The sequence below is a fragment of the Octopus bimaculoides genome, chromosome 4 (assembly GCF_046866305.1).
Source record: "Octopus bimaculoides isolate indiv1 chromosome 4, ASM4686630v1, whole genome shotgun sequence".
Lineage (NCBI taxonomy): Eukaryota > Metazoa > Mollusca > Cephalopoda > Octopoda > Octopodidae > Octopus > Octopus bimaculoides.
In genome coordinates this window covers 120,422,196-120,449,263 of record NC_142931.1, presented here as the reverse complement: position 1 = coordinate 120,449,263, position 27,068 = coordinate 120,422,196, and the positions used below count along the sequence as shown (strand labels likewise).

Here is a 27,068-nt window from a genome sequence, read left to right as displayed (position 1 = left end):
CAGCATTGGTTGTCAAGCGATGTTAGGACACACACAAACATATATATATACACACACACACACACACACATATATATATATATGTATATAATGACAGGCCTCTTTCAGTTTCCGCCTGCCAAATCCACTCACAAGGCTTTGGTCAGCCCAAGGCTATAGTAGAAGACATTTGCACAAGGTGCCATGCAGTGGAACTGAACCTGGAACCATGTGGTTGGTAAGCAAGCTACTTACCGCACAGCCACTCCTGCGCCATTGTTTATTATTATTCTATTGAGCTAGTTTGATTATTATAAAAGTCTTCCATTGTGCAACACAGAAGCACAAAGAATAAAATAAATGTTATTGTAGTTATAGGTCAGCCCCAGTCAAGCAGACAGATATTCAAAGGCATTTCACCTGTGACCATCACATCTGTTTTCAGGTGTAATGGAGATTTGACCAATATTTTTAGAAGATCAAGCAGTCACCTAGAGGTTCCTTTGCTGGTTTTATAATAAAATAATTTGTAAGATATTAGTGATGTCTGAGTTGGTGAAAGATCTGTTGGTTATGCAAAATGAATCTATTCAATAGATCAAGTTGAAGTATGTATTTCTGATATGAATATATAATGTAAATAACTGGTTACAAAAGCCATATAAACAATAAGACGTTAGTACATGCAATATTAAATGTCATATATAATATGAATATATATTGTAAATTACTATTCACAAAAGCTGGAATTTGATGTGAAAAATATTTTCGGAGGTTGGTGGGGACAGAAGCTTTATATAATTCACACTAATTGACTTTATTTCCTCATAGCTTTCAGAAAAATGGGGACTTTTTAATGAAATTTTCAACAAATAGCTTTCAGATAATGTGTAGAATACGATTATATCGGAATGCAAAAAAAAAAAAAAAAAAAAAAAATGGTGGGTACGTTTCCATACACACTGACACACATAATTTTTTTTTTAATTTCAAGTTTATTTTGGGTGTCTGTATACAGGCGTGGCTGTGTGGTAGGAGTCTGCTTCCTAACCACATGGTTCCTGTTTCAGTCTCATTCCGTGACATCTTGGGTAAGTATTTTTTACTATAGCCTCGGGCCGACCAAATTCTTGAAACAGAAATTGAAAGAAGCCCGTCGTGTGTGTGTGTGTATACCCCGTTTACGTCTCCTTAACTTAATGGTTCGGCAATAAGTGTTTGTTAGAATAAGTACCAAGCTTTAAAAACTAAGAACTGGAGTCGATTCGTTCAGCTAAAATTCTTCAAGGCGGTGCCCCAGCATGGCCGCAGTTTAATGACTGGAACAAATAAAAGATGAAAGATATGTGATGTGTAAGTATGTATATATGCGTGCCAGCCAGTTATTTTCTCTTTTTTTTCTTCATATTTTCTGAACGATATGAGGAAACAAAGTCAATGGGGGGCACACTTGTGTAGATATGCCGCAAAACGTTGAGGTATGACTGGGAGTTTTACATTTTACTCTCTACGACGCTCGCTGTTTAAAAGTATAAATCCATCAAACTTAGATGGCGAAACGCCGAAAAAGTAAAAAGAGTCGAGGGGAAAGATTCATAAATGGAGCTTATACATGTGTTATTGCGGTTATTGGTGCTGTCGACTCGGAGCAACAATGGCAGCACAAGAATCAAAACTGGATGGAAGATAATAACCCCTCATTAGCAAAGATCCTAAGAGTGACAAAGTGTCTCGTCACTACCAACCTATGTTGCAGCATCGCATTTACAAACCAACAAACCGTCGATAGACAGACCTGGCTTACACAATAACAACTATTAGGCTTCATAAACTGAAGTTTGGGATGCTAATGTCTATGTCTTCGGTTTTTGTCTTTGAGAGAGATTTTAGTATCATTGCAGAGAAGAACAAAGTTGTTACTAAGTCAAACAGTTTTCGAATTTTGTACAATAAAATCCTTGAATTTTTTTCTTGTCCGTTTCTGGGAACAAGAAAATTCATCTTTGGGAGATAAGTGGGAGCGAATTTTATTTTGGAATTAGTTTAACTTAATCCATGAAGTGCTTAGAAAGTTGTTCAATATGAAGGTAACGAGACGCACGAATATAAGAAATATATTTGCAACGATACAACAGGAAAGTGACAACGAAGACAACAATGATGATAATAACGACGACGGTGGTGGTGGTGGTGGTGGTGTTGATGATTTTTTTTTTCATAAGTACTAGTCCCTATCTGTGAATTTGTGTATAATTAATGAAATCGATTTTACTTGGTACGTATTTTTATCTATTTATTTATTTATAAACTTTGTAAATGCTGAAAGGAGAAGTTAGACCAGATAGGTGGTGAGATTTGAACTCTGAAACACTGAACTGAAATTTCAACAAAGCATCTTGTATTGGCTGTCAATTGCCCGCTTCGTCTCCCAATGATTAAGGGAAAACGACAAGCGATATTGACAATGACGACAATATAACAATGATAATTATTAGTACTGTGCTGATTTTTGTGTGAGAACCTTAATGGAAAGCATATCTGTGGACTTATCTTTTGGTTGTTCTTCCAATTTGCCCCGTGGTTTTCAGAAATTCAATCGAATTCAAATGTTTTAGTTGGTATGTACGATATATAATCTTCATCACTTGGATAAGCAAGTGCGTCTTACGTCAGAGCGCACGGGCGCCAATTTGAACCATGGACGCGGACACTCACTTGTGGTTGCGTTCAAACAATCTACTAATAGTTGCTTGATTTCTTTTTTAAATGTTAACATTCAGTAAAAATTTTCCTTGAATTGCTCCTGCTCCTATAGACTACGATGCCTAGGTGTTTCCTTGATGCCATCAGGGGATATAAAAATGGAAAATACCGCGGTGGAGTTGGTGAGTGAAGTCCTCGATTTTTTTTTGAAATTGACATTTTTTTCTTGGTTTGTTTCGGTCAATTTCGTTACCTTGTCATTTTTTATTCTCTCCGTTAATTAAACTACATCGATTTTAGATGTATTTTTATTAGATACCGACCATGAGAAATATTCGTGAAATTGTATTTAAAGAATTCGATCATTATATGACAACATTTTGAAACGTCCTTCAATAAAAGTTACTAATCGCAGGTGCTCTCACTTGAACCTCTTAAAAACAAAAAAATTCATATCACTGACATCGCTCGCTTTTCGACTGATGACTTTCTTGATCGTTCATTTAACGGATATCAAAATCTGTTCAAAGTTAATTTCATTGCTTATCTTTATATTTCATCAGCCAAGTGGCGCCTTGAGCAAGTGTCCTCTACTATAACCTCGGACCAACCAAAGTTTTGTGATTGGATTTGGTAAACAGAAACTGAAAGAAGCCCGTCACATATGTATATATCTATATGTGTGTGTGTTTGTGTTTGACTCCATCACCAGTTGACAACCGGTGCTGGTTTGTTTACGTTCCCTGAACCTAACGGTTAGATAGAAGAGACTGATAGAATAAGTACCAGGTTGTAAATAGTGGAATCGATTCGTTCGACTAACACCCTTCTAGGCGGTGCTACAGTATGACCGCACTCTAATGGCTGAAACAAAACAGTTGAAAGGTAAAGATAAAATTCCATTTAATTCTATTCTTTTTTTTTTTTTTGACTATCAGACAAAAATCAATCGATTAAATCTCTTTTAATGGTTTCAATATTGTTCAGTAATAGCTGTAAAGATCAGAAGAGTGCCAGATAATATGCCTTGCAGCATTTAGTTCGGACTTCCACGTTCCGTCTTCAAATCCCACTGAAGCTTAATGTTTCATCCATCCCAGAGTCAGTCCCCAATACAATTTCATCCTATATATTTTTTTGCAGCATTTTTGTTGTGACCTTGTGCCTATATAAGAAATCAATATTATTCTTTTGATCTTGTTATTTATGTATAAATTGGTAATTTCCAATGGACTTCAAAGCTTACCAAACGTCAGTTCCAATTAGTGTGTTTTAAATACAAATCGTTAAAGCAATCGATATTGCTCCTTATAACATTTTATTTATTATTTAGTTGCGATATATAGATATTTCAATGCAGCGTAAATATTTATAATATAAACGCGGTGTGTGTGTGTGATAAAAACCGAATATATTGCTTTTGCATTCATTAAATAATATTTTATTGATGTATATTGTTATAACTTTTCAAATTACGTATGTGTGTGTGTTTATCTGTCGCTATATGTATATATAATGTGTTTGCATTGTTTATCAGTAAGTATATGCACACACACACACACACATATATATATATAGGTGATTATATGTTTGTGTATACAATTATATATGTGGGTATATATATATATATATATATATATATATATATATGTGGGTATATATATATATATATATATATATATATGTGGGTATATATATATATATGTGTGGGTATATATGTATATATATATATGTATGTATTGTATTTGTTTATCTAGGAAAAGCCTTTGACAGCATACCACCATTCATGATCTGGTGGCCACTAAAAAAATAAGAGTTGAAGAATGGTTCATGGGAGCAGAGAGCAGTGCAAGACATGTTGAGAGAAGTTGTCAGCAAAGTGAAAGTTGACAATGAGTTTAGAGAGGAATTGAAAATGAAAATAGGTGTCCACCAGGGCTCAGTTCTAAAATTCCCTCTGTTTATTATAGTCTTCCTGGTAATAACAGTGAGTTTAAGGCCAAAATACTGATGACTTAGCTCTTAAAGCAGAGTTTCTGGAATGTTTAGTTTTGTTTCCAGATGTGGGAACAAAACCTAGCAGCTAAAGGCCTCCGGCAAACTTAATGATGACTGAGCTCTTAGTAAGTATGAAAGGAGATAGGACACTGAGAGCATGAGGAAAAGTTGTGCTCAATGTGCAGAAAATGAGTTGGCAGAAATTCCATGCAGTGTGTGCATGTATGTGTGTATGTATGTATGTATGTATATATATATATATATATATATATATATATATATATTCATATATATATTCATATATATATGATGCATGGGTGTAGTGGAATCAGAGGCAGGGTGTCTATGGATAAAGACTTTGTCTAGTAAATGTACAAGATTAGTGAGCCCTCAGAAAACTGGTAAAGTAAATTTCTTGCACTGTTCAGAGGCTCTGTAGAAGTAGTTGATAGCTTCTGTTACCTAGGTGATTTAATCAACAGTAGGGGAAAAGTATATGAAAGTGTTGTAACTAGGGTTAAGATAGGATGAAAAACCTTCAGGTAACTCTTACCTTTTCTGACAACAAAAGAATTCTCTCTCTCAGCAAAAGGTAGATTGCATGATGCATGTGTATGAACTGAAATGCTGCATGGTAGTTAGCAACTGATTGCAATGGATGTGCAAAGTTTGGAAAGACATGATGTGAGCATGATTCACTGGACATGTAATGTTAGTGTTATAAAAATGATGAGGCATAGAGGAGTTGAGAGAAAACACATAGTATAAGAGGAATCAGTTGTGGTGTGCAAAAGTAATGGCTACATGAAGTAAACACATAATGTGTATGGATAATGACAGGTGAGAGAGAAACATCAGAAGTGATGAAAGTGAATCTTGAGCAAATGACATGGAATGTTTTGTACCTGTTATTCTAAGCTACAGCCCTGTCACCCTGTGTCATGCTGAGTTTGTCAGAGAATGGCAGGTTCACATATCTGTGGAATGAATACTCCATCACATACATGCTAATTCACTGAACCTTGTAGTATTTCATGTTTTGTGTGTGTAACTATTTCTCTGTCTTTCTATGTATCTATCTATCTATCTATCTATCTGTCTGTATGTCTGTCTGTCTGTCTCTCTCTCTATCTATATCTATATATCTATCTATCTATCTATCTATCTATCTATCTATATATATATATATATATATATATATATATATATATATATATATATATATATATATATATATATATATACCGGAGTAAGCACGTAAATGTGCAACAAGGCGGAAAAAAAGAGTACTCAAATACCAGAGGTAGAGTAATATGTTTTATTTAAAAGCAGCAGAAATATAACAAAAGACTGTTACTCGGAGTTTCACGTTCCCGTTCATCGGACAGTTTTGTTAGAATTTTCCTAACAAAACTGTCCGATGAACGGGAACGTGAAACTCCGAGTAACAGTCTTTTGTTATATTTCTGTTGCTTTTAAATAAAGTATATATATATATATATATATATATATATATATATATATATATATATCGTTGTGCGTCTATTTGTATGTCTGTATCTAACCCTCTGTCTATCTCTCTATCTGTCTCTCCCTGTATTTCCTTTTGCCACTACTGCGAGTTGCGCATTCTCACTTGTCAACGGACTAATCTTGACAAGGACGCGAAACTCGGAGTAGATTGAAAGTATACGTGAAAGCTTGGAGTAACGATTAATCAGTTTCCGGCTGTGAGGTAAGCAGTTAGTTTCCTAACCACATGGTACCGAGTTCAGCTCCTACTGCGTGGCACATTGGGAAAGTGTCTTCTACTTATAGCCTCAAGCCAACCAAAGCCTTGAGTGGATTTGGTTGACGGAAACTGAAAAAAGCCCGTCGTGTGTGTGTGTGTGTGTGTGTTTGTCCCACACCACCGCTTGACAACTGGTTTTGGTTTGTTTATGTTCCCGTAACTTAACGATTCGGCGAAACATACAAACGGAATACGTACTGGGTTTTAGGAAATAATTACTAGGATCGATTCGTTCGATTAAAAATTCTTCAAGGCGGTGCCCCAGAATGGCTACAGTCCATTGATTGAAACAAATAAAAGATAGAAGATACAAGATTTCCTATGGCGTATTTAGTTTTCTCCTTGCTTGAGGGGTGCTAAAGCCTATATGTAGACGTATATTTGTACACACGCACTTATGTATGTTTCCATGTAGAAAAAAATATTCACTACACAGGGTTAATTGATAATCCTTTCTACTGGAGACACAAGGCCTCAGATTTGTGGGGAGAGGACTAGTCGATCACATCGACCTCAGTGTTTCACTGGTACTTAATTTAATTAATAATGGTTTCAAATTTTGGCAAGCAGTTTTGGTGGGAGTAGGGTTAGCTGATCACATCGACACCTGTGTTCAATTGATACTTATACTCTCGACCTGGAAAGGATGATAAGTAAAGTTGACCTCGACGGAATTTAAACGCACAGCGTAAAGAACCGGAAGAAATTCCGCTACGCATTTTTTGCCGATGCGCTAGCGATTAGGCAAAAGTACTATCTGGAGTAGTGGTCACCGGTTACCCAGTTTCCATGCTGTATAAGTGATCGAGATCAAAACACTCGTCCTAAACGCTAATCCGTTGCAGGGTTACTCATTTACAGTCGGGTGAAATAAAGTGTTTGGAGCAACGCGAAAAAAGTGTTTTGCTGAAGAATACTGCGCATCACTTGGGGAATCGAAACCACGATGTTGCGATCGTGAGATATCCCTAACCAAGTAGGCCAAGCGCCTTCGTTGCGGCCTTGGGCTTAATGAATAATAACTGTTTCTGTATAAGGACAAGTCCACAGATTTGGTATTCGGAGTTAGTGGATTGAATCGACTTCTGTACTTAAGTGGTACTTTATTTTAATCGAGGAAATAAAGTTCAGGTTCGATAAAATAACGGCAAAGTTGGACTTCGCGGGAATTGAACTCAAGCAATAATATTAATTGTTTCTAAATTATGCAGAAATCCAGCAGGTTTGATGAGAAGTAATTAGTCTATACCACCGATCTCAGTATTTGACTGGTACTTTATTTTATCGATAACTAAAGGATAGAAGATAAAGTAGTCTCGGATGCATTTGAACTCAAAAGACCACAAAAACATTTTTCTGCAAATTCATCCTCTTGCTAGAATAATCATAATTGTTTCTCATACAAGTTGAAGATCAACGGTTCTGACGAAAAGGAATAAATAATTACCACCGATCGCAAATTGATGAAGTGCAAAGCTGATTTTAGTATGGTTTGAACTCATGAAGTAAAGAGCCGGAAAAAATACTGCAAAGTATTTTCTACGACGCTCTATCGATTCTGCCAATCCACCACTAGAATACATATAGTAAATCAAAGCAGATTTTAAGGCAATGATCTAGCAGAATTGTTGGCACACCGAATATGCTTTGCGACATTTCTCTCAGCTGTATGTTCTGAATTCAATTTCCATCGAGTTTGCTTTTTATCCTTTCGTGATCGATGAAATGAAGTACCAGTTGAGCACTGGGGTTGATATAATCGACTAGCTCCTTCTCCACAAATTCAGGCCTTGTGAAAGAATTTAAACAGACTTGAGATCTTAATTTAAATTATAGTCTTATGCAGGTCATACTTCCACAAAATACGTTTGTAATTTAAAAAAAAAAAACAGTTTTAAATGAGACCGTTACGTGAGATTGCTTATTTCGAAACCTACCAAATATGTGAATACGGTTAAAAAAAAAAAAAGATCAAAACATGGCGTATTTATAAAAGAAATTGTAGGCTATTTCAGGTTAAGATACAAACTAAGGCGGACAAAATGCTTAGCGGTATTTCTTCTGCTTCTTACGTTCTGAGTTCAAATGCCAGAGGTTGACTTTGCCTTTCATCTTTTCGGGGTCGATAAAATAAGTACTAGTTGAGCACTGGGGGTCGATGTAATCGACGAGTCTCCTTCCCTGGGACTTGTGTCTATTGTGGAAAGAAGTTAGATATAAACGCACATGCATACACGTATATAAAAACCTTGTCCGAATCAATTTGTGTTTCTATTCCTCCTGACTAGTTATAAATATACTTGCAATTCATACTTTTTACTAGATTTCAAACCGAATATAAATCGGCGTTGTTCCCAATCAAATAAAATACGAATCAACGAGAGATTTGCTATGTGGTCACTCGGCATGCTAAAAATAACAGTCAAATCTTCCTCAAATTACATCATATCACGTTAAATAAGGAAATACATATAAGATAATGTAACCCTAGATACACTGTATCTGAATAAAAGACGGGGCTGTCACAGCTGAAATGACTTTTATCACAATAATTCCAGTTAGGATTTTTTTTAAAAAACATGCATACATGCACACATACACGTGTGTGTGTACTAGAAATTCGCAGTCTCCAAATTCAATCAATTAGATTATCAAAACTTTTCAAACAGTGGATCCAGCATTTCAGTTAGGCAACATATTTAAACACCTAAGTTTTGTCTCTAGAAGGACCCGAACCTTTTTCATTTCTAAGTGGAATTTTTCAATTCGAATGTCCATATGTCTTCAAATAATTTTTCGATAATGAGCCGACGAGAGAATATGGATCAGACAACTTTTTCATGTAATAGCCCCAGTACCGTGTTAATGCATGGACACTGTGTTGGTACATTCTACATCAATGGGCCCATATGCAGTGGTTGTGTATGTAGCGGCCCCAGCAAATTTCTTTGCCTGGAGGCCTTTGATGCCGTTCAGATGGCTCACATTGTATTTTTCTTACATATAAAAATGTCACCGCGTATTACCCTATTCCTATGACTGACAATGTTTATGTAAGACAAAAATTAAACAAATAGCACAAAGGCCATTAACTTTCAATTGCCACAAATTAAATTTAAAAGTTTTTTAAAAACAGTCTGAGGCCCAGAGAAAACACTTTTGAGGGCTATCTGTTACCGAACCATGCTCTACGCAGTAGCTTGACCGGCTAGAGATAGTAGCTAAATTTTTCTCAACTCATACTGTTTTAAAAGAAAGGACGTGTAAGATGATAAAGGCGTAGATATATAAGATTCGAGAAAAGGCAAGATGGTCGTGGTTGGAAAGCTTTTGATCATAAGTCGTCTTCTGCTATAGCTGATTGATTGGCTTCAAAGAGGACCCGAACACCTTCATTTTTGAGTGGAACTTTTCAGTATGAATGCCCATATGCTTCAAATAATTTTTCGATTGGCTCCAAGTAACAATAATTACGTTCAAAATGTAACTGATATTTTGTCTTCCTTAAACCATTTTAAGTCTCTACATCGACCCCAGTACATTATTCTTCCATCAACATGGTAGCAATAGTCATCTTTTTTCAATAATAGTCTGCTGGAAAACATTTAAAAAAGAAATTATTTTTATATTTTCGATGAAGAACAATTTACTAAAAGCAGACAAAAGAAAATATTTAACTAATCATATTTATAACTATTTATAACTATTCTGGATGATAAGCAATAAAAGGAAGGTATCCAAAGTAGGAAATTTCAAAAAGAAGTGAGGGATATGAGATATGTTATTGAAAAATGTCTTCATATATAGTATTAGTGCCAAACTCGTCGATTTTCATGCATGTATTTCACAATGTTTAATCTTCGTATAATTTCATATTGAATTACTATTATGAGAATGACGACTGTGGTTTAGCACAATTGTTAGAGCATCAGCTAAAATGCTTTGCGGTATACAATGTTCTGAGTTCAAACCTCGTTGGCTAACTATTATCTTCCTACTTTATTGGGGTTAATAAAATAAAACGAAGTACTAACGCTGATTTATCTCTGACCCCCAAATTTGTGGTTTTGTACCTGTTACAAATCAGTATCGAGGATTAACATCTTTGCTGCATATTTGTTTTGCAATCACAAGAAACCGAGTTCGATCCTGTTGCACGACAACTTAGTCAAAGCGTCTTCTACTTCGGGGCAGCCGACAACAGGAGCTCTATGGAAGCCCATCGATGTCGCACCACTGACTCTAACTAGTGGATTACATTAAGACAACTTGATTGAAATATTCAGCTACTGACATTATATGACGAATAGGTAGGTTGAACGAAACGACAGAGGATTCTTTTCATTAAAAAAAATTATAATTACGATACAAAGTAATAACATTAATTTTTAAATTTAATTTATTCAAAATATATTTTTAATAGACTTTTTTCATCTTTTTTTATCATGTAAATTTCAAGAGAGCCGCCATATCTGAGTTTGTGTACATACATATTCCCTCTTTCTTTCTTTCTTTCTCTCTCTCTCACTCTCTCTCTCTCTCTCTCTCTCTCTCTCTCTCTCTCTCTCTCTCTCTCTCTCTCTCTCTATATATATATATATATATATATATATATATATATATATATATATATAAAATAATATTAGGGATTAAATCCAAAATTACAGGTAAAAACTTAATTAAAATCAATTTATTAAAAACTAAAATTAAATTAAGTTTCACAGTATAAAATATAAATATATACTGTCATATATAAATATATGTGACAGTGGATTTTAATCGATGAGTTCATAAACCATGGTTCTTTTCCCTAAAACTATATATATATATATATATATATATATATATATATATATATATATATATATATATATATATATATATATATATATATATATATATATATATATATATTTAAATATCCATATATATGTGTGTATATTTACATGCATATTTCTATGTATATATATGTGTGTGTGTGTGTATGTATGTATGTACGTTTATGTACATATGTGCACACATTCTCGCGCCCGCGCGTGCCTATCTAGTTTTCCTCCAAGAGAAAGGAAATAAATTCATGCCCGTTCTCAAATTCTGTGTGTGTGTGTGTGTAAATATCTGAATGCATGTATGTATGTGCGTGTGTATAAATATATTTCTTCTCTACTTCATTTGAGTGAAATACGAACATGCCATTAATCATACACGCGTGCTCACACACATAGCCACTGGACTCCTCTAAGATCATCATGTTTTTTCATTCTGCAGGATGTTCAAAATCACCTTCCTCGTCAAGCAGGCATGGTGGAGTTACTAATTTTAATTGGCGATGACTCGACCATGAAGCAGGTTGTTACTATGTTACTTGCTACCTCTGGCGCTCACAGCAGGCCAAAGAGAACAACTGGTGCAGTTATCCAACATGCCATCTTCATGGGTTTAAAGCTTATGATATAGGGCAAACATTTGGTGTGTCTTTATGGGCTGAGACACACGAAATTAGATGGCACTGCGAAGTCTGGAGAACCCTTCAGCCATTTTGGCAGTTTCCTGCTTTCTCATACAAGCTCAGTTCTCAAGATAATTTTGTGACTTGGCATATTCTCTAAGAACGAACGGAACATTCTCTTAAGAAAAAAATCCATGTGCTAGTTTGTCAAGCATCTGCCAGGCAATCAAAATTCACAGACGCGCGCGTACTCACAGGCACATGTATGCATACTTGAGTATATATATATATATATATATATACTCTTTTACTTGTTTCAGTCATTTGACTGCGGCCATGCCGGAGCACCGCCTTTAGTCGAGCAAATCGACGCTAGGACTTATTCTTTGTAAGCCTAGTACTTATTTTATCGGTCTCTTTTGCCGAACCGCTAAGTTACGCGGACGTAAACACACCAGCATCGGTTGTCAAGAGATGGGGGGGGGGGCAAACACAGACACACACACACACACACACACATACATAGATATATACGACGGGCTTCTTTCAGTTTCCGTCTACCAAATCCTTTGGTCGGCCCGAGGCTATAGTAGAAGACACATGCCCAAGGTGCCACGCAGTGGGACTGAACCCATAACCATGTGGTTGGTAAGCAAGCTACTTACCACACAGCCACTCCTGCGCCTTTTCCCTCATAACTTTTAGGAAAATGGGTTTTTTTCAATGAAATTTTATAGAAATACCTTTCAAACGGCATACATTACGATTATGAAGAAATTTGTGGGGGAAATCTTTTCCAAGGGGGTGGGGAGAGGACTTCGGAAAATTCACAAAATCCGAGTTTTTCCCTCATGACTTTTAGCAAAATGTTTTTTTTTTTCAATGAAAATACCTTTGAAACGGCATACATTATGATTATAGAATAATTTGTGGGGAAAATTTTGAACTGAGGAGAAGACTTTCGGAAAATTCCCTAGATCCGAATTTTTCCTCGTTATATTCCGAAATCGCATTCAACTTTCTACAGATACCTTAGCGTAGTACTACTAAGCTATGTAGTCTTTATTTCTACCCACTTTCAATAATTTTTAATGTTTTGTCTTCAATTTTGTTTCATTTTCAATTATTTTTACGCTTTTTTAACCCTTCGTCGTTATTCTCATTCATTCGTTATTACTTTCTCTATCTATCCATCTATCTATCTATCTATCTATCTATGGAAAGATTTCCGCCCCCGCCCCCCATTTTCTCCCAAATTTGTTTATTTTTGTAATATTTTTGCCAAAACTCCCCGTTTTCGGATACGTAGGTTCCGGAAAATTGCCAAAAATCGGTATTGTGAAATTCCCCCACCACACCCCCAACTTCTTCAATTTTGACTTTTCCCCCCAACACTAACCCCAAAACCCTAACCCTAAAACCGTAACCGTAAGTACAGAAATGTTTTGAAATTTTTGTCCGAATCATGATGTCCGTATTTTTCCGCATATTTAGAAGAAAAAAAAAAAAATAATAATAATAATAATTCTTCAAAAAAAATTTTACTAAGATTTTTGGAAATTTTTTCAGAATCATAATCTCCGTATTTTTCCGCATATTTTGAAAACCAAATTCTGAAAAAAAGTTTAAAATTGTGGGGGTGGGGTAATTTAGAAATGTCGAATTTTTCCAATTTTTTTTGCAGATTTGTATTCCCCGTAGCCCCGTAGCCGAAAAGGGGGTTTGTGTCGAAAAAAAAAATTTTTTTTTTAAGGGTGGGTTTTTTTGGGGGGGGGGGAGTTTTGCCATATATATATACACACACACATGTATATACATGAGGGAAAAACTTGGAACTTGTGAATTTTCCGAAGCTTTCTCTCCACCCTTTGGAAAAGATTTTCCCCACAAATTTCTTTATAATTGTAATGTATGCCGTTTGAATAGTATTTCTATAAAATTTCATTGAAAAAACTCCATTTTCCTAAAAGTTATGAGGAAAAAACTACATACATATAGTAATTATTTAAGTATTGGCTACGTTCCTAGTAGTTAGCCAGTGAAACACGTTCACTGCTTTCTGCACCGAGGGAGGCACCATAACCAGTTGTTTAGTATCCCAATCGTGAGGGATCCATGCAGAATCGGTCGAAACAATCGTTGTGAGCAATAAAGTTTCTCATTTCTTTATTGCCCACAAGGGGCTAAACATAGAGGGAACAAACAAGGACAAACAAAGGGATTAAGTCGATTACATCGACCCCAGTGCGTAACTGGTACTTAATTTATCGACCCCAAAAGGATGAAAAGCAAAGTCGACCTCGGCGGAATTTGAACTCAGAACGTAGCAGCAGACGAAATACCGCTAAGCATTTCGCCCGACGTGCTAACGTTTCTGCCAGCTTGCCACCTTGTGAGCAATAAAGTTTCTCGTATATTCCATTTTCTGTCTCTATCATTTGTTATGTATGTACGTATACTTATGTATACACATATGTTATGTCTCTGTGGGCGTAAAAAATGTTCTTACATTAAGTTTCCCTCTTGAAACTACTTCCCAAAAAATATTCGGATATAGACAATTGGAGTTTGAGAAGGACTATTATTACTACTGCTGCTGCTGCTATCACACCTATGCTTATGTAGTATTAAGTAGAAACATATGTTCATAAAAACGTTCAAATACTTTCTTGCACAAATATTAACTTACACTCATACATGTATGCATGCACATAGCTCTCGGTCCCTAAATCACTTTTGTAATTTTCTATTGATTAAAAATAATCTAAAAAAAAAAACGTGTGTGTATATATACATCTATCTATCTATCTATCTATCTATCTATCTATATATATATATATATATATATATATATATATATATATGTATATACACACATACACACACACAACTATATAGGTTTGGTGAGCCATCTGGTTTCACCAGTCCTCAGTCAAATCGTCCAACCCATGCTAGCATGGAAAGCGAATGTTAAACGACGATGATGATGATTATATATATATTTAATATTTAGCAGAAGCATGCATGCACACACAGACACGCACATATCTGTTCATTCTCCCATTCTTTTTCTCCCCCTCTCTCTCTTAAAAGGATTCTATCACTGACCAACAATGTCCACAGGCATTTTGCTGTGAGATGCAAGTTTTGATTTCATTGTAAGTTGATGTTGTTTAGTTCCAGACCAGACCTTATACAGCAGATCTATGATCAAAGATGTCCAACCATGATCACTCCTGTTTTCTTTTTCATTTCCAGACATCTCCTAATCCCAAACTACATTATTTAGTGCATTTTTCTTATTTGAAAATATTATTGTGATTTGAAATATTAGGTTTTTGAATAATCGTCAAGTATGAAATTTGGAGAAAAGAAAAAAATGTTTGCTAATGTTTTATAAATACAAGGAATAGTTTTATTCATCAAAGTCTGCACCCATATTGTCAATACGCTTTTGCTATTTCACTGGTAGCTTGTCCAGCCTGGAACTGTAAAAGCCTGGCAATCTAGAGTCAGTAAAATTTTGGAAGGCCTGTTTTACAGCCTTGTCAGAATTAAATTTTTTTCTTATCAAAAAGTTATCCAAATTCTGGAAGAAGTGGTAGTCAGTGGGGGCAAGATCAGGTGAGTATGGTGGAAGTTTCTGCATCATTTGGTCCAGTTGGCTGTAGTATACTTCAGCCATGATTGATGAGCCAGGTTTAATGAAATCATAATGGATCACACCTGCGCCAGACCACCAAATTGATCTTCAGTGAGGCTTGAATGTATCCTTGAAGTACTTTTTCTGTCCACCTTGCTTGTGTTTACCTCTGCCTGTTCACTGTGAAATTGTCTCTTGGGAAGTCGCGTGTCAAGCATTCGAACAATGTGGCCTGCCCACTTGACTTGCGCTCTCTTCAGAAGTGTGTAAGTGCTTGGCAAATCAGCTAGAGAGGAAGGCTCCGTATCTGGGACCTTATCTTGCCTAGTGATTTTCAACAGCTTTTATAAGCAGTTCATGTGGAAGTAGTTTAGCATTTTTGCGTGGCATTCGTAAACCGTCCAAGTCTCGCAGGCATGTAGTAGCGTAAGCAGTCCAATTGTTTTGGTACCTCTTCAACTTGGTAGCCAGTCTAATGCCTCTCCTCTCTCACACCGATTCACGTAGCTGCCTGGATGCTGAACTTCCCTTCTTGTTGCATGTGTCAACTTCATCATCAGTGTTCACAGATCTGGAAAGTGTGCAACCTTCAGGTTTTCCCCTTCGACTGACAGTTGAATCGACATGCAACTTCTGCGGGGCAGGTTAGTACATGACTTCTGTCCACTAGCGTAGTTAGAGGCGGGGGATGATACTATTTTTAAGTTTGTTGTAGACAATATGTATTTTTGTGGGTGTCAGGGGTGCCTTTGTCTTATGAGTACTGAGTGTGAGGCCAAAGTTGTAGCAGGCAGTGGAAAAGCTGTTCATGCTCCGCTGCATCTGGGCCTCTGGCGGTGTTTGAGTGCACTGTTATCTGTGAACAAAATAGGAAGTCGTGCACTGAATCCTCCTCTACCGTGGTCTCGTCCTGTAGCCTCTGCAGGTTGAAGAGTGTACATTAAACACACACATGTACGATGTCTTATATATTTTCCTTAATACGTTCCTGTGGTCTTGAATGCAAGTATGTTAATCGCTGTTGTGTTCGTCACAAAAGAACAGCTCCTTTAACATGAAAATGTGTTCATAACACACCCGATTCATCAGTGCAGGGGATTCTGGTCAGTAATGGGCGATAGGTGAGGTAAGGTATTTAATTACTCTCCCAACATATTTATGCTATGTAAATTACTGAAGTCATTTAAGCTCTACTTAGTGATTGATTTACATAGCGACTACTTTAACGTTTCATAGGCAGAAAGGTGCAAGGTGCTAATCCTCTGGAAAATGGAAAATGGCTACTCAGACATGGGAGGAGTCAAAGCAACCTCCCTATTTCACAATTAGAAACAGCAATCTATCTAAAAAATTTTCTTAGATACTTATCTATATGTTTATATATATACGTAAATGTCCAACAATGAAAATGAGTGCTCAACACTCCATTGGTTGATAGAATTTCTTTATTTGTGTATTAAGGCTACCATTGGTTTCATGTTAAGAAAAGCATTTTAATATCTTAATTCTTTCAAGCCGATCACATGGAGGAATGGTGTTCATCTCCATTTTGTTTAGCTATGTGTTAAGAAGCTTGCTTCCCAACCACATGGTTCTGGGTTCAGTCCCACTGCTTGGCACCTTGGGCAAGTGTCTTCTACTATAGCCTCGGGCTGGCCAAAGCCTTGTGAGTGGATTTGGTAAATGGAAACTGAAAGAAGTCTCTTGTATATATATGTATATATCTATGCGTGTGTGTGTATCTCTCTATCTGTGTTTGTTCTCCACTGCTTGACAACCAGTGCTGGTTTGTTTATGTCCTCGTAATATAGCGGTTCAGCAAAAGAGACAGATAGAATTAGTGCCAGGCTTAAAACAAAAATGTAAATTCTGGGACCGATTCATTCGACTAAAAATAGATTCTCCAAGACGATGTATATATATGTATATATGTATATATATATATATATATATATATATATATATATATATATATATGTATATATATATATGTATGTATATGTATGTATATATATGTATATATATATATATATATATATATATATATATATATATATATATATATATATATGGATATATATATATATGTATATATATATATATATATATATATATATATATATATATATATATGTATGTGTATGTATATATGTGTGTGTGTGTGTGCGTATATGCATGCGTAAGCATATACGTATACACGCTTATAATTTATGAAAAGACCAGTCAATAAGCCAACCTCTAACGTGGTTCGGCCTGCAGAATATAGCCGCAAAATTTCCCTTAGCTCACAATTGAGTGTTGAATAATGATTTTGTCTAAGACTACATTGGATAATCATTCTTGGAACGTTTATGCTTATAGATCTGTTTAATCAGTCGGCCTGTGATTAAATAACCCCAGCAGATAGTGCACACATCAAGCTGTTACGTCTGCCCATCTTCATAGCAGTATCATTTTTTACGTACACTCAGCCACTTTATCTTCGACGTACAATGATCATTTAAGGCCATATAATATCGATTTATAAGCACCACAACGCAAACATTTAATACAAGGAGGCCCTCGTAATTTCACTAAGTGGTTATTGTTTTGGCTTTTTAAATTCGTTTCTGTGGAATTTCTTTGTTATTGTTATTGATTAAATCCCAAGTCAGCTTTAGTCGAGCAGACCTATAACCAATGGCTTTGGATTATATTGCCTAATGCGACCTGTCCTTTTAGATAGATAGAAGGGGTTTGGCTGCTATTTCTAACACGTCGATCGACATTTGTATGGTCCCGTTTTAGTTGCATCTGAAAATGTCGGTTTGGGATAAACCTTCCTTGACCAAGCAAAGAAACCATTTCAAATTTGAATAACACACACACACACAGACTGTGCGTTACTCTATTTGAGACCTTTTTCAAATAGTTTGCCTTCATCACTTGTATGCTACGGTTAATACTGATCTGGTTTAATACTAATGAGGTTTATAGCCCATGTCTGTCACGATTTTCTTCATTTACAGTGTGTGCCCACGACTACATTATTCAATGTGTCCTTCTTCTAACTGCTATTTCTAGCAGATCGAACTGATCTATTCAATTTGACGGCCAGATTTTTTAATTAATTTTTTTAACTAAACACTTTGAAACTTCAGATTCTGGTAGAATGTGTCACATAGAACAGGGTTTACTCGATCGAACAACTACAGATTCTCCTTCGGCTGGTTTTGTCCATATCAACGTTGTCGTGTCTTTTTTTTTTTCAGATTTGTTCATCCTTATTTTATTTTTATTTTGTCCAAACAGAATTTTGTCATAGCTTTTTAAATTCTTTCCTTCAAGTTCATCATATTACCAGTCAAGTTGTCTTGTTGAACGTTGAAAATATATTTACTTTGTCAGTGTCTTCTATCTTTAAGCTTCGCTTAAAAATCCAGAAAGGCCTCAGACAAAAGTAACTTCCGCGCTCAAATGATTAAAAATATGTTCGTTGGAAATAAAGAATTGCTGATGGAAAATAATTATTGGGAAAAAAACAATTAAAATCATCCTTTGGTCGCCTTTAGATATTTGTTACCATAACAAATTGTCAGAATCTTTCTTTTCTCTCTTGAATCATGATTCTCATTGAATTATAATGTCGAATGACACGATGCAGCATAAGTTTCGTGACAGTTTCGACGATACTGTTGTCTATTAACATTTAGATCTATTTTCTAATGCTCTTGAGGGAAATCTATAATTATCTTCTAAAAGGAGTCTTAGCAAGTTAACCTTATCACAATATCATTCTCACTAGTTGAAATAGCAATAAAAGGGAAAAGCAGATTTCAAGATTGTACGACCCAGAAAGTTACACACACACTCTCTCTCTCTCTCTCTCTCTCTGTCGCACGTGTCCCTCCAATGATTTTATTTCCTCATAACTTTGAAAACAAAGAATGAATAATTTTAATTTTTTTTACTTTTCTAGAAATACCTCACAGATTACGATTATATCGGAATTAATGTGAAAAGGAAAAAAAATGGGCGCTCATACATTACAGTTATCTTCAAAATTTCGAATTTCATTCGCCCCCCTCCCTTTTTTTTCACATTAAATTCCGATATAATCAGAATCTACACTACCTCAGAAGTATTTGTAAGAACTTTCACCGAAAATTCTCCTTTTTCTGAAAGTTATGAGGAAACAAAAGTTGGCGGATGCTGGGGTGTACGCTTACCGTATGTGTGTAAGCGTTACTCGCAAAATTCTAAGTAATAATAGAATAATCTCAGTACTACAATAAATATTTACTCACTGTTTCTATATAGAATACTTTTCCTCAAACATACAAACACGAACATTAATAAATGTAAGCAGGCGCCATTGGAATAGTAATGATATTTTACATGATGGCTGCTTCGATTTCCAATATATTGCTCTTCTTACATCTGTTTCAAACATTCATTTTCGAATTGCTTGTGCGTTTTCGATTCATGGAACTCACTTGTTTGAAGAATTCTTTACTGTAATTATAGTTACTTAATAAAACATTGTATGTAATTTTTTTTCTCTAATGTAGTATAGAAATTAGTTGATAAAATGATAATAGTAATATAGACATATACAGTTAAGCATTTCCACCTTGACCCAATATAATGCCTAATTCTGCTGAAACAAATAAATACATTTTGGATTGTAAATAAAAGATTTTATACAGTTCTCCATGGAGTAGGTTTTGTTGAAATGGTGAATGTTTTATTAATCTCTTAATTTTTTATCTGATAATTATAACAATTATCAGATAAAAGAATGAAAAGATACACTTTTCTAACAAGTAGGAAGTATTTGATGCAAACTGATGTTCAGAAAGAAAGAACATTGAGAAATGCATGTAATATTCTCAGCTAATGTGATAACTACCCTTAACAGCTAAGTAAACATATAAATATTAGCAAAAAGTTTGGAACTCACATGCAATATATTTGGCTGTTTAGTCTTTCCTTTTTGAGGTTTGTTTCGCTTTTTAATTTTGTGAGAAAATCTTACTTTAGATCACCTCAGGATCACTTGCATTTAGTTTTAGTTATACAATTACAGTTTTATAATAATAAATTTCTACTTATATTTTACAGCTTTTGATCCCAGTGTTATGGTTACCAGATCTGGACGCGTTATAACTAAAAGGCAAGGTCATCATTCCAACCAATTAGCTTATTGTCAGAACACTTTAAATTGCCATGATTCTTCATACCAAGAACAGAGCTCAACATCCAATAATCACACATTAGTAAAGACTTCGTTGAGTAATATGTCCTTTGTGACACGTTTTCATATCAATAGTAATGTTCCAGATTTCTATACATCTGCTCTACCTTTGGAAGATGTGATTTGCAAACAGAATTTTAACTATGTTTTGAACAAGAAGATTTCAGCTGCTAATCGAAAATTAAAGTTCCACTGCTCTGAGATCCCATATAAAATAAATAAAAACATCAGTAACTTGACAAACATGTCCAGAACTACGTCCTATCTTGCTGAGTCTTTGCCTATTACAACCCGATATCTAAATAATATACCTCTTGGAGAGAATCCATTTTGTTTAGAAGATAATATTAAGGCTGGAGGTATTAAACCAAGTGAACATTATACATATGAACCACTCAATATGTTGCTGTGTGACAGATATGTTTCTACCAATCACTCTTTCTTGATTAGCCATTCATCTAAAGGAGGGAAGCAAAATTCTGATTCTGACCAAAAAGTTTCAACAGATTACTCCAGGTTTTCTGTAAATGAATTACTATACCCTTATAATTCATTTGAGTTGAACACTAATGTATCCTGTCACAACTGTTTAAAATGCAAACGCTCTTTCAACAACTTTTCAGCCCTTGCTGCTCATGCTCGGTCTCACTCTGATCAGAAAAACAAGTGTGGTATTTGTGGAAAGATTTTTACTCGTTCTTGGCTTCTAAAAGGCCATATGCGCACACATACAGGTGAAAGGCCATTTCAATGCACACATAATGGATGTAATCGAGCATTTGCAGACAAATCTAATTTACGCTCGCATATGTTAATTCACACTGTTAAAAGCAAGAATTTTCTTTGTGAAAAATGTGGTCGAGCTTTTGCTCAGAAGCGTTACTTACATAAACATCGGCTTGAAGTATGTCAAGTGATTTAAAAATATTGAAAAGAAACAGTCTTTTAAATAGAATTTTTACAAATTTTTTTTAACTATTCATATCTACAGTTAATGATTTTATTTTGGCAAAAAAAGAAAACAATTTACAAATGTAAATTTTTATTTTCTTATTTGCTCTCAGAGTACTTAAAGTTGATTTTTTTTTCCCATTTATTTACTTGAAATGTTTTGTTCAATTAAATAATTCTTTCAATTTTCTGTTCTTACGTGTTAATGGTACAAAGCTTTTCTTATTTGTAGAAGTTAAAATGATTCAGTTTTTAATTTTCATCATAACTGTTTAAGATTCCAATATTTTAGTATTTGGACATCAAGGCTCTTTTTAAAAACAATAAAATGAGGAAATTGGACTATTCCAAACATTATAAGATTGATGCAGACTACTTGTTATTTTCTTTACTATTTCACTGCATTTCACTTCATCTAAAGAAAACAATGTATGATGGATAAAAATTTAGACATGAAATTTACTTTGAATAATGCAGCATTTGCATCTGCATAACTAGTTTGGGTGTAAACTTAAATGCTAATGAATTCTCACTGTGGGAAAGCTATATATTTAAAACAATCAGTTGAAGAGAGTTCTAGTGCTTTATGTAAAAAAACAAAACAAAAATGTATTTCATTGCATGATGATTAAAAAGTGACTGTTAATATTTATGAAACTAAACACATGGATCCTGCTCTCAATTTTCTATACTTTCTATTATGGCTTATGATTTCCATAACTAGAAATATTAATGAAGAGAAAAAAAAACTTCTAAGATTTTCCTTTATTAAATCTGTTAATAAGTTTTATGTTCCTTATCTTGTTAAAAAGGAAGTGTTGGTAGTATCAGTTTTCAGCTGATTCCAGTATGAATTTTATTGGCTATTTAATATCTTGATTGTAAGTTGCTTACTTTCTTTTTAATGTACTTTGGATTTGATGTTCATATAAATTCATTGATTTCTCTATATGTAATACATGGATTGAATAAATATATTGACCTTATATTCTGTTGAAGTTTCTACAATATCATTCTTTTGAGCTGTAGGCCATTTCTCTTGGTGCTTTAGTAAAAAGATAAAAAAGTAAAGTCAGATCTGCTGGTCTCAGCCTCCTTTCATAATTTTTTTTCTGGCACTTGAATGTGATGATTGTTTAATTGAGTAACAAATGACCATCACTTAAGATTTCTGCACTGTACCACCTATTTTATTGTTGCTCCTAAGCACTGCCTGGTCAGGTTTGTCAAACAACAGATCCAAACAAAAATTTCATCTACTTTATGTATATTGATGTACTGTTGACAAAATTTAGCCCTTCAGCATTTAAACCAGTCATAACTGACCCAAATATTCTATCTACTTTATGTTTAAACTGGTCAGATTTAATCTCTCACGCCTACCTTACAATATCATTCTAAAAATATACAATCACATCACCAAGATATCAAATCTACAAGATAATTGCCTAATTAATTTTAAGCAATGGGAATAAATAAATATTACATTTGACAGAGTACTATGAATGTAAAGGGTTAACATATTGACATCAAGTACTAGAAGAATACACAAATATATAAAATATCATCTTCAGTATTGCTGCCCACATTTCAAATTTTGGCATGAGACCAGTAATTTCAGGGGAGGGGGTCAGTCAATTACATTGACCCCAGTGCTCATTTTATCAACTCCAAAAGGATGAAGGGCAAAATCAGCCTCAGTGGAATTTGAACTCAGAATGTAAAGACAGACAAAATGCAGCAAAATATTTTGCCTGACATGCAAATGATTCTGCTAGCTCACCACCTTCTCCATGTCTTATATTAAGGCTTTCTGCCAAGTGCCCCACTAACTTTGCTGCCTAATCAGTGGAGAGGGATGAATATATAATAATCACATGGCCTTTGTGGGCTCTCTGAGACCGGTGAGCTTGATGCTATTAATGTTCCATTTAAACTGTTGTGTGCCAACATCTGTAGGAAGGACAAGAGTAAGAAGAAGATTCCAGAGAGCAGATATGCTAGGGAGAAAGGACTGAGGATAATAGTTAGTGCAGGGATGAGCTGTTTGGTCACACAAAGAGTGATGAGAGATGGGAAGATGAATGGGTTGAGGAGTGTCAGTGTAGTGGAAGTACAAGACTAGCTAGTTCTAAGGAACAGAGGCCATTATAGAAAAGACAAAGGATACAGCATGCTTGCAAGCCAAAAGCTGGAGTGTGTCTGTTAGTGATTGAATACTAATTAGGTGAGTGATTCTTCTCTGGATGTCTATATACATCACAGCAACACTTTCCTTTATGTGGAATCAGTTCTTCATTGTGGGACTTACTTGAGCCTTATAAAGTGTCAGTAGTTGTTGCAGGATGAAATATCTTTTGCTCTAAAGAGAAGGGCCTGTCTTTGGGATGTGGTTCTAGCTATATAAAGGATGTACTTTCACCAGGAAAGACTATCAGTGATAGGGAGGACCAGCATTTAGAGGAACTGAAGGCTCTAGCTGAGTGCTGTTCATACTTAGTGGGAGGATGTTGCAGTGGTGTTTTCTTGATTTGAGCAGTGCTTGTTATTTTGCTGTTAAAAATTTTCATCAAAAATTTTCATCAAACATTTTCATCAAACATTTTAATCAAAAATTTCAATAAAAATTTTCATCAAAAATTTTCATCAAAAATTTTCATCAAAAGCTACTGGTTCAAGTCATGAGAGATGGGTGGAAGACATAAACTGGAAATTTTGATTGGAGGTTTGCATTCCAGACATAGTTGAAGGCTTTCTTGGTATTTATGAGCAACATTGCTTTCTCTGAACTCCAATGTCAGAGAGCATTGGCAAGTGACATAAGAGAAGCTATACTGGTGGTTACTGAAAAGAGAGAGTCAGACAGAGACTGAATGTGCTGAAAAATGTTGTTGTTAATGGCTGTCTCCATTACCTTAAGGTGAGAGCATGCTTTCAAATGTCAGAGCATATTCTGTAGAGCAGTGGTTCTTAACTGGGGGCATCAGTAATTTCCAAGTGGGATGTGAGCCCTTGAGAAAAAACAGGAATTTCTCTAATTATATTTGTTATTCTCTTAACTAGAGCATGATCAAATAATGAGAAGTTTATGAAAAAATGCAAAAGTATTGCCTTATACCTTTAGTTTTCTTATTCTACTATCTTTGCGCTGCTTACCATTTTCTGTACTTATTGACCCCTTCATATCCCTCAAAACCCTCACTAATTCTGAATTGTAGCTTTAACATTTGCCTTTATTTTGTAGAATTTTTTTTATGGTTACAACAAGACTCAGGTTAAGAACCACTGATATAAAGCTTAGATATTATTATCATATAAAGACAAACATCTTTTTCAGTTAATAGAGTATAAACAAGTTTGATCCACAGTTTTCATATATATAATGTGATTCATAAAAATCAAGAAACATGCTGAAAATCATTATAGTAACATATTAAAAAATATTAACTTAATTAAAAAAATTTTAAACTAATTTTAAATTTTAGCAAGATGAAAAGTATGGTATATTTAAAAATAAGAAATAAAACAAAAAGTATGTAATAAGCTCTATTATTGCTCAATTTAATAGTCTCAAAGAAATTAAAAACAGATTGGAAAAATAAAAAATTTCAACAAGAAAACCCAAATTTTTAATATTAAATGTTTATGTTAAAAATATATTAAATTTTTTTGTAAGGAAAAAATTATAATATAAATCCAAATGTTAAACTAAAATTCAGATTTAAATATTACAGAAAGTACTAGGTAAAACTAAAAGCTATGCAAAATCTTTTCTTTTTTAAAGAAACTTTTTTTTATATTTTCGCACAAATAAATACATGGCGATCTCATAGGAAGCCTCAACAACCATTGAAGTTTGTTGCCGAAATGCCCCACTACCGTCCAACTTAGTTTGCTTCAAAGAATGCCTTGGGCTTGTCTGCAAGAGCAGGATGTGTTGTCCTTAAGTGGCGTTCGAAGCGTAAGTGTTGCATTCCATCATTGCTCAAAGTTTTGTAAACATATCACACACAATGAGTGCAAAGAAACAGAAGTATCTTGACGAATATATTTGATTTGAATTCGTGTTCCCCCCAAAAGGGTGACACAGAAGTTACCCAGTGTGTGTGATATGTTTACAAAACTTTGAGCAATGATGGAATGCAACACTTACGCTTCGAACGCCACTTAAGGACAACACATCCTGCTCTTGCAGACAAGCCCAAGGCATTCTTTGAAGCAAACTAAGTTGGACGGTAGTGGGGCATTTCGGCAACAAACTTCAATGGTTGTTGAGGCTTCCTATGAGATCGCCATGTCAATTGCAAAGAGCAAGAAGAACCATAAGATCTGAATAAAGATAGTGCAAACAAGCTTTCCCAGATTTCACTATCAAACGATACAGTCAAGGGAAGGATCAACGACATGTCTCAAGACATCAAAGATCAAATTCTTGACCAAGTAAGAGATTCTCCAGTTTTTGCAATCCAGTGTGACGAAACAACTGACATCACTCAGTGTTCTCAGTGACTGGTACATGCTCGTTTTGTGTCAGGCAACTGTGTAAAAGAGCAAATGTTCTGTCACCCTATGGATAGGATGAAAAGTGGAATTTGAACTCAGAACGTAAAGGCGGACAAAATGCTACTAAGCATTTTGCCCAAAGTGCTAATGATCCCGCCACCCTCACACCGGCTTAATATTAACAAAGTTATTATATTAGATTCTTCATTATTTTCAAAATTAAGTGAAACAAAAGCTGTGTATTTCTACAGAAATATGTTAATAAAAAGGTTAACAACAGTATTGTCTGTGAAACTAAATATCTGAGATGAGTATTTAATAAGATTATAATTTTGCAGATTATTCACCTCATCTTCAGATGTAAAAATTTTTCAATACTGATGTTTACACTGTTACATTTGGTTTCAATTCCAATTGCTTGCAAGTATCTTATTGCAGGATGTGTATCAGACCAGACTGAAAGTAAGAGCCTTTATTTTTAAACTAAGACTAATAGCATCCTTATAGCTTACATATGGCAGCAGTATAATAAATAAGAATGTTACTACTCTTAGTTTGTATCCTGATTTACTTAGAATAATTGCACCATATTCCTTTTTGTTGTAAGAGGTGGCTAAAATGGTTGGTGACAAGATGGATATCTATAAATAAAATACTGTCTCAAATAGTACCATCTAAACCATGCCAGCATGGAAAAATGGCCAAAAATGATGATGATGATGATGTTGGTGTTGTGATAGCAATGGTGATGATGATAATGATGATGATGATCTGAATCTTGGAATAAGAAACATAATGAAGATTGGAGTGCAGT

At 34.8% G+C, this 27,068-nt stretch overlaps 1 protein-coding gene across 5 annotated transcripts; it reads left to right on the top strand.

The window, feature by feature from the left end:
- The first annotated feature begins 1,527 nt into the window (after window positions 1-1,527).
- On the top strand, window positions 1,528-22,737 carry LOC106874858 (uncharacterized). Of its 5 annotated transcripts, XM_089351251.1 has the most exons (3): window positions 2,341-2,864; window positions 3,246-3,567; window positions 20,668-22,737. In XM_089351251.1, the coding sequence occupies exons 2-3, from the start codon at window positions 3,543-3,545 to the stop codon at window positions 21,720-21,722; spliced, it is 1,080 nt and encodes a 359-aa protein (XP_089207377.1). In that variant the 5' UTR covers window positions 2,341-2,864; window positions 3,246-3,542; the 3' UTR covers window positions 21,723-22,737. The 5 variants fall into 5 exon arrangements, with proteins under 5 accessions (XP_014778239.1, XP_089207377.1, XP_014778237.1 ...); XM_014922753.3 differs by lacking the exons at window positions 2,341-2,864; window positions 3,246-3,567 and adding an exon at window positions 1,528-2,254; XM_014922751.3 differs by lacking the exon at window positions 3,246-3,567 and having other exon boundaries at window positions 2,349-2,864.
- Window positions 22,738-27,068: the final 4,331 nt, after the last annotated feature.

Bases quoted from the DNA above. Each gene is read 5' to 3' on its own strand.
- LOC106874858 (XM_014922751.3), top strand. From the start codon at position 2,801: ATGCCTAGGTGTTTCCTTGATGCCATCAGGGGATATAAAAATGGAAAA. The intron at 2,865-20,667 runs GTGAGTGAAGTC...TATATTTTACAG, and splicing joins AAAATACCGCGGTGGAGTTG to CTTTTGATCCCAGTGTTATG.